The sequence below is a fragment of the Merops nubicus genome, unplaced genomic scaffold (assembly GCF_000691845.1).
Source record: "Merops nubicus isolate BGI_N331 unplaced genomic scaffold, ASM69184v1 scaffold12935, whole genome shotgun sequence".
In the NCBI taxonomy this organism is placed as follows: domain Eukaryota; kingdom Metazoa; phylum Chordata; class Aves; order Coraciiformes; family Meropidae; genus Merops; species Merops nubicus.
In genome coordinates, this window is record NW_008611654.1 from 5,962 (window position 1) to 13,859 (window position 7,898).

At 56.9% G+C, this 7,898-nt stretch overlaps 1 protein-coding gene across 1 annotated transcript in view; it reads right to left on the reverse strand.

Annotated features, from left to right (window-relative positions):
• LOC103773903 (EF-hand domain-containing protein D1) overlaps positions 1 to 5,039 on the reverse strand; it is a gene marked incomplete at its 5' end in the record, with an annotated part of 6,470 nt that extends 1,431 nt beyond the window's left edge. The window contains one exon of the mRNA XM_008941285.1: positions 4,892 to 5,039. Within this exon, the coding sequence (XP_008939533.1) occupies positions 4,892 to 5,039 (148 nt within the window). The remainder of the gene's footprint in view (positions 1 to 4,891) is intronic.
• Between the last annotated feature and the right edge of the window lie 2,859 nt (positions 5,040 to 7,898).

A 7,898-nucleotide genomic window follows, 5' to 3' on the forward strand; every position in this document is an offset into this window, starting at 1 on the left:
GAGGAAACACACAAGTTATCATAGAATCATCGCTGAGACTCAAAGAACTGAAAATGCAAATGGCACATTCACCTGGAGGGGCTGGAATTCACATTCCTGAGCAAAGGAAATCAGGTCTAAAGAAACCAAGTGGCAGCATGGAACTTGTGCTCTGGTGCCCTGGCTCTGGTACACAGCCCTGTCAGACTGAAAAGGGAAGGGTTCCCATAGGAAGAGAGGGTTTTCTGGGGAAACAGCTCCTACCCAGCCTGGGCTGCTGCATGGCCAGAGCAAGCAGGCAACCTGCCTGTTATAACCATGTGGTGTGGTCAGATACACCCTTTCATGTCCCCACAAGCTAACGGTGTATTCACAACCCCCCCACCAGCTTCCTCTGGGTTCTGGGGGCTCAGATCACATCCCATGACAAGGACAGCAGGGCAAGGGTGGCCCTGGCTCTCACCTGAACCCCAGACTCCCTGAACCCCAGTGCCAGTACTCTCCTGTTAGAGACACCAGCAGCCCAAGTGTGTGGCAGCCCTTGTGATAGAGTGGCTTGAACAAGTCTCCACAGAACAACTCCTTTTGGAGCATTTTGTCCTGCACTGGACAATAGACATTTAACAGCTGCAGAGTCACTACAGCAGAGCACTTATTGACAAGGAGCTGCAGACAAGGAGCTGTATTACACTCCAGGAAAGCACAACTTTATTCTTTTAGAGAAGGAGTAAAACCTCCCTGCTTAGAAATCAAGACCTCTGCCCCACCTGCTAACCCAGCTCCAGGTTAAGATGTGAGTGCTGTTGGCATAGTTTGAGGCCCTGTGACTGCCTGCTATTCTTGGCCACCCCAGGAGGTGTCTCAACAACTTGGAACAGCACAGAAAGGACAGAGATGGGGACAAGTCACTCGGGTGCAAAAGCAGGACAAGCAACTGAGCTGCACCACTTCAGTCCAGGGCACAGGACTGCAAACACCACTGAGGCTGGCCTTGGAATCCATCTGCACAGGAACAAACATCTCTAGTGTTGTGCTCCTCAGACTGCTGGGCTTGGGACTTCCCTTCTTCCTGCAGAAAGCTCGAGCTGTCCCGGAGGAGGGCAGCAGAGTCCCGGTGTGTCCCCCCAGCCAGCTCCTGAAGCACTCCCCAGCTTCTGGCTGCTCGCAGAGCTCTTGGAGGTGCAAGAGTTTGGTAGGGCCTCCCCTGGGGAAGGGTGTGGGGATGACAGCAGTGCTGGCTGCCCCCTCCCAAAGGCAGGGCCACCAGGCATTGCTTCATGCAGCAGCCTCAGAACCCGGGAGTGCTCGGCCCAGAGCAGCCAGGACCCAGGCTGGCCTTGGGGAGGGAACTCCTCCCCCTCCAAACACATGTAAGAAATTAAATGATGCTCTGCTGAATGGGCAGAACATCCTGCTCAGGAAGAAACCAAATCCTCCCTAAGACATCCCCTCCCTCTGCTCAGATCTGCTGGGCTCAGGCTTGTTCCTCTCCTCCTCCACTGCCGTGCCAGGGACACAGAGGGCTGGCAGCCAGGCTGGCATTAGTCACAGCTCCCCCTCACAGCTTCTGCTCCACCCCAGAGTCCCACTTCCTGCCATTGGAACAGCTCAGTCCTCAGGTCTGGTACAGCTGTCACCCGGGGAAGGGCTGGAAACACCCAGTCATGAGTACAAGTGTGCATGAATCATCCTGAAACTAGGGGATAGGCAGCAATCCTCCAGTGGAACATGGGCAGCCATGGGCAGGAAGGGTGGGCTGAGCCAGAGGAAACCAGGGACTGAGCCATGGGTTGAGGCAGACACAGCATTGAGGCAGACACAGCATTGAGGCAGCCCCAAGGACACAAGATCCAGCACTACACGAGGCACCAGGCTGGTTTCCACAGGAGCTCAGGAGCAAGGCTTCCTCAGTCAGCACCCTGCCTGCAGCTCACCTGGGTTATTTGCCCTTGAGGCACCAGCCCTTACTAGCCAGAGAGCAGAGCAATCTGCAGTCAGCCCCCTCTCCAGCACACACCAGTGCAGCTGAGCCTCAGGGAAGCAAAAGTAACACTGAGCTCCAAAAGCTGAGCTCCCAGAACAACATGACACACACTTTCCACCTCATTGACCTCCTAAGAGGTATGAAATTTATCTCCCCTCACATCCTTCACGAGGCAAGACCTCCCCCCAGTGCTGGGGACACCCTCAGGGATGTGAGGGAAGGTGCAGGACTGACCAGCAGCAGCCTTGCAAGTGCCTGGCAGGAAGCAATGCCACCCAAGGCTGTGGTTTGCACCAGCCCTGCTAGCAAACACATGACACAGGGCAACCTTTCAGCTGGTGCAGGCGTGGGGGACAGTGGTTGGATTTTTGTGGGTTCCAGATAGCAACTACAATTAGACATTGCTATTAGAGCAATTATCTCTGGTTTCCTGTGGTAATGACAGAACTAGTCGTGGTTGCACCCACCCCCACTACACCTAGAGTTTCTAAGCCTGAATTTCTTTGTTTGAGCCAGAAGGAGACTTGTGCAGTTAATTGTTGATGGATTGAGGGACACTCAAAGGTCAATGGTAGGAGGTAGATTTCCTAACGGGGCCAGTGGTTTGTCAGCAGCAAGTCAGAGCTGTACAAACCTGCTTTCCAAGCAACAGCTTCCCTGGGATGGGTGGATGTGACAGTACTGGGCAAAAGGTGACCTGCTGCAAGTGAAAGAGGGTCTTGCCAATTCTCCTTCCAGGCCACAAGAAGCACGTCTCCAGGCAGGTATTTCAGGCCTCATTCTCTGGGTGCAGACAGGAGCCCTCCAGTGCTCGAGGCAGCACCCTGCTGAGTTGGGACACTCACTGAAACCAAGGTTTCTCCTTCTGTTGTCAGAGTGCCCCAGGTCAGCTTGGTCACCCTCCACGGCCTTGCTTGTTGGCAGGGAAACAGAGTGGGGCAGGGCTATGGGCTGGCTCAGGGCTCCTCACCCACTGTTTAACCTGCCTCCCTGCCAGTCCTCTGCCTGGACACAGCAGCTGGGCATGGCACATCTGCCACAGAGCCAGAAGCATCCTGCTCCTCTCTACCACAGGAAGCTCTGGGCACGTGCCAAGGCTCCCTGTAATTTGTCCCCAGAGCTCCGCCAGCGATGCGCCCTCACTCCAGCCCCTGTGCCACTCCAGCTTGTTTGCTTGACCCTTGTTTTGCATCTGGTGAGAGGCTACAACAGCACCAGCTGCCAGGTGCCCCGTGCCAAGGGCTGGCAGCACAGGCAGCTCGTGCTGGCTGATGTGTGGCCGTGCTCCAAACGGGCAGCAGCAGAAGGGGAGTTGTCCTGCTGCTCCTGCCGTGCCACTGCTGTCAGGACAACACAGCACCACCCAGAGCCTTGAGGATAAGGGCACTTCTCCTTGGCAGGAGAGAGCTGCTGCAGCAGGCCCAGGGGCCGTCCCCAGCTCTTCACCCAGGGCGAGGGGTGGCCCAGGAGGCATGCAGAGAGAGGCAGAGGCTCCTCGGGCCCATCTGGCAATCGCGGCGTGACCTGGGCCAAGGGCATGGTGCAATTCCTGCTCTGCTGGATTCCTGGCTACCCCCAGTTCACCTCTGGCCAGGCATGTCTCCTTCTCTCCACAGAGGAGCAGCCAGCTGAGGGCTTTGCTGGTGCCAACAAGCAAGGCTCACTCTCCAGAGTCATGTCTTTTCCCCTCTAAGGGCTGGGCCCCCCACAGCAACGGTCTTCAGCCTCCATCTTCTACTGCTGCCCTCTGGCAGCAAAAGCAGCACAACAAACCCCTTGGGGGTGAGAGCAGGGGGAGATGGTGTGATGTGTAACATGGAGAGATGGTGCAGCTACAATATGAGCTACCAGTCACCCCTCACAGCCCAGCTGATCCCTCCCAGGCACTGCCAAAGGTCTTGGCACTTCTGAAGTGAAGAACTCCACATCCTGAGCTGTGGAGAGTTCTGCATCTCATCTCCACAACCAAACCCCCACCCTGGAGAGTGAAACCACAGGCCCTGCAGAACTGAGGGAACCAGCAGCTCGGGGCCCATGGAAGCCAACCCCTGGGGTGGGAGGAAGCAGGACAGCAGCACAGCCCTCAGCCCACACAGGACAAGTGACACTGGCCCTCCTGCTGCCCAAGGGGCTGGGGGCTAATTCAGAAAGCCACCATGTGACTTACTCAGACTGGGACAGCAATCAGAGCCTGGCAGGAGGAGAAGACAACAGAAGGTTTTGGTAGCTGGGCTCTCCCTGCCTGCTGAGATGAGTTGGGTACCCTGGAGTGCACTCAAAGCTGCTCAAATCCCCTCTTCCCCTGCACCCAGCAGCAGCTCCTGGCCAGCCCACACTGCTGCCAGCAGCCCCAGTGCAGTGGTGACAGACAGACCTGGTCATGGTGTGTCCCTGCTGAGCCAGCGTGCAGCACCCAACTGCTGCATGGCCACCTTTGCTCCTTGCTGCAGGGAGGTGAGCACCCCGTGAAGCTTGCTCTGGACAGTCACTGTGTGATGCAGAGAGGGACCTGATATAATCTGGAAGTCTCCTGCACCCCAAGAGACCAGCTGCTCTGAGCAGAGCCCTCACCCTACACCTGAAATGAGGCCTGAGCCACTCTACCATGGGAGCCTAGCAAAGGGACTTGGTGACTGAAGGGATGTGCCACCTGCAGCTACAGCAGGGCCCAAACAGGCTCCCAAAGCCAGCAGGGAGGTTAGAAAGCTTTGACATCAGGTACTATTACTGCCCCACAGAGATGGATGTTGACAGTGCTTCACACCTTGAGCTCCCTGTGGCATGGGGAAACTCATGTGCTTCTCCACTGCACCCTACAGCTGGAGAAAGAGAGGGGACAGGGCTGCCTACAGCCAGAATGCAAGGCCTGGCTGCCTCCCCCCTCTGCCCCACAGCCACATCCCTGTCTGCTCCTGCAGCCACCCTCACCTCACGGAAGCTGAGCTTCCCATCAAAGTCTTCATCCACCTCCTTGATCATGTTCTTCAGCCCCAGATGGGTCTGTGGGGCTCCCAGCTTCTCCATCATCAGCTTCAGCTCCATCAGGTCGATGTACCCATCCCGTCCTGAGTCATACCTGCAGGGTGGAAAGGGGAGGAAGTCAACCCTCATCATCCCCAGAGCCTTTTTCCCAGAAGAGGAACCGTGCAAATGGATCAAGTCACGGGGTGGTTCAAAGCTCAGGGGAGAGAGGAAGCTGCACAACACAGCCAGTGCTGAGATATATTAAGCTCAGGGAAGTAGCTGGAAGCTTTCAGAGCTGTCTCAGACAACTGCTCAGAGGAGCTCAGACCAAACCACCCACACAGAATGAGCACAGAGAGGAACTCAGTTTATCTCAGTGGGATTTCCATCTCACCCACTTGCATGTCCAGCACAAAGGTTATCTGCACACAGCTCACCATGCACCAGCACAGTGAGCCAAAGGCACGTGAGAGCCAGCTGCTGCCAGGGGTCCTGCCTGTTTTGAGGAGAAACAGAGCAGAGGCCAAGCAGAACCTCCCAGCAGAGAGCAGCTATCACACCCCTGCTAGCTGTTAAGATCTTTCCTCTCCAGCATGGTTTTGTTCTCCCCAAGCACCATGCTTGAGGGCAGCTGTTTATTCAGTGTCCCAGGGCAGAGCAGAAGGCAGCCCTGGGGGAGCACAGCAACCCTTGCTGGTGCCACAGACTGCACCACGGGGCCAGTCTGGCAGAGGAAAGTAGTGCCCAGCTGCAGGAGCAGGGCTGGAGCAGGACCACCCCCAGGGGAGCACCAAGGACTGCAAGGACTCTTCACAGGGGGAGAGAGCACCCGTGCAAGGAGCAGAGTGCTGTAGGGATGGGGAGGTGATGACCTGACATCCTTCAGCCTGGAACCATGCACCAATTCCTTCTGCTGTGGGGTGAGGGAAGCATCTGGCCAACCCAGCCACCCCTCACACCCATCACTGCATTTCCAAGTCCAAAGGCTGGAGGTGTGAGCACTCTGCCACCAGGCAGCCCTTCAGCAGCCCTCCCTCATCCTGGTCCTGCCACTGGGGTCCAGCACAGAGTTGGGAGCTCGTATGGGAGGACGTGCCAAGCTGGGATCAGTGGAGAGGCCCAGCCTGCCACTGCCCCCTCACCACCATCTCAACTCCAGAGTTAAATCCTTTCACCTCTGGAGAAAGGAAGCCCTAGGCGCTGCGCTGAGGCTTCCCCGGAGGCAGGAGCCAGTCAAACCCCCCATCCATCATCTGTCATGGACTGTTAGCTCTCTTCCAAAGAAACGAGAGCTGCAGCCATCCCGGATGGAGACCTGCAGAGCTGTGGTTACCCTGGAAGAAAGCCCTTTCCAGCTGAGAAACCTCACAGCCCAGAGGAAGGCACGAACAAAGCCGCAGCCCTGAGCCGCTCACGGGCGTGGGCTGCAGCCAGGAGCTCTGCCCCTGCCTTCCAAGCACAGGGTGCTTTCCTCCCAAACCCCAGTGGCCTCCACAGCCTGCCAGAGTCCCACCACCTCCACAGACATCTTTTTACTCTCTGTGCTTCTTTGTTTCCAAGGGTCCCAGGCCCAGCAAATGACAAGGAAGTTACCACCAGGCTGGCATGCAGCCCCTCCTACCAATCTGCCCACATGCTCTGCACCCAGCAAACCCACCAGCCCAGCAGGCCAGACAGCTTTCTGCAAAACTAGGAAAGAAGCATCCATCAGAGCCAAAAACAGGTCACAGACCTGAGATGTCAGGAGGAGGAAAGGCAGGAGGTTCATCACAACAAAGCAAGGCATCAGTTGATTAAGATACATGTTCACAGCACTACCCAGCCCAGCTCTGAGACACTTTCAGGACCTCACAGTAGAATATTTAATTGTCAGTTTGCTTTCCCTTTGAGTTTGGGAGAAAGGGTGTGGAGCCATTCCTCTGGAGTAAGGCAGCTTGAGAGGCAGTGCCTTGGATCAGATAAAGCAGCAAAGCATAGGGCACCAGGTAGGCACTTGGCACTGGGGTTTCTTTTGCCCCCAGCAAGCTCCAGCTGCACTTTGGCTGAGTCTGGAAGCAGAACTACACCACATCCCCCACCAAGGGCTGCCCATTTTGGGTCAGGACATGGCCCAGCCCCTCTTGGAGGCACTGGAATATGGAGAGGAAGGCAGGAGGGCACATGCCCAGCCCATGCCCGCAATGCTCATCTCACCCTTCTGCTACAGGCACTACCCAGCAGCAAATGCTATCCCTGGCACTCAACCTAGGGCCAAACACACCACCCTGAAAGGGTTAAGCGTGGGGCACAGCTCCAGGGCTCCTCATCCCTGCAGAGAGGCAGCACAAAGCCAGGATTGTCAGAAAGGGGGTCTTGCCAGCGGCGGCCTCGTCGGCAGAGCAGCACGCTGTACCAGCACACAATGGGTGTTGAGCACGCCTGGCCAGGGTACAGCTGGCACCAAGATACACCCTGAAAGCAGGTTACCAGAGCCTCCCAGGCAGGGACAGCCAGACAGAGGGACTCCGAAGCCCCAGGATGCTCAGTGCCAGCCCCGCAGAGTAACAGCAGCACCCTGCAAACTGCTGCATTCCCTCCCCGCCCCCCTCGCCTCCTAAAACAGCCCGAATATTTTAGGACCTGGGTACAGCCAGTCGGCTGCCACGGAGCTGACAGCCAGACTATTTAGGGAGAGGCATATTTATAGGGCAGGAGAGACGACACAATTCATTCCTCCCCCCATGGGCAGAGACACTCACCACAACGGGGCACACCACTGCCTGCACCTTGCTGGTCGGCTGATGCTCCCAGCACACCCCAGCCCGACCAACAACCCCACCACCTGCCCTTTGGAAGCTCCCAGAACCCCACCACCTGCCCCTTGGAAGCTCCCAAAACCCCACCACCTGCATTTTGGAAGCTCCCTTTCAGGGCCCAGGGCTCCAGACAGACCCTCATACCACTCATCCCAGTCTCACAGCATGCACAGCAG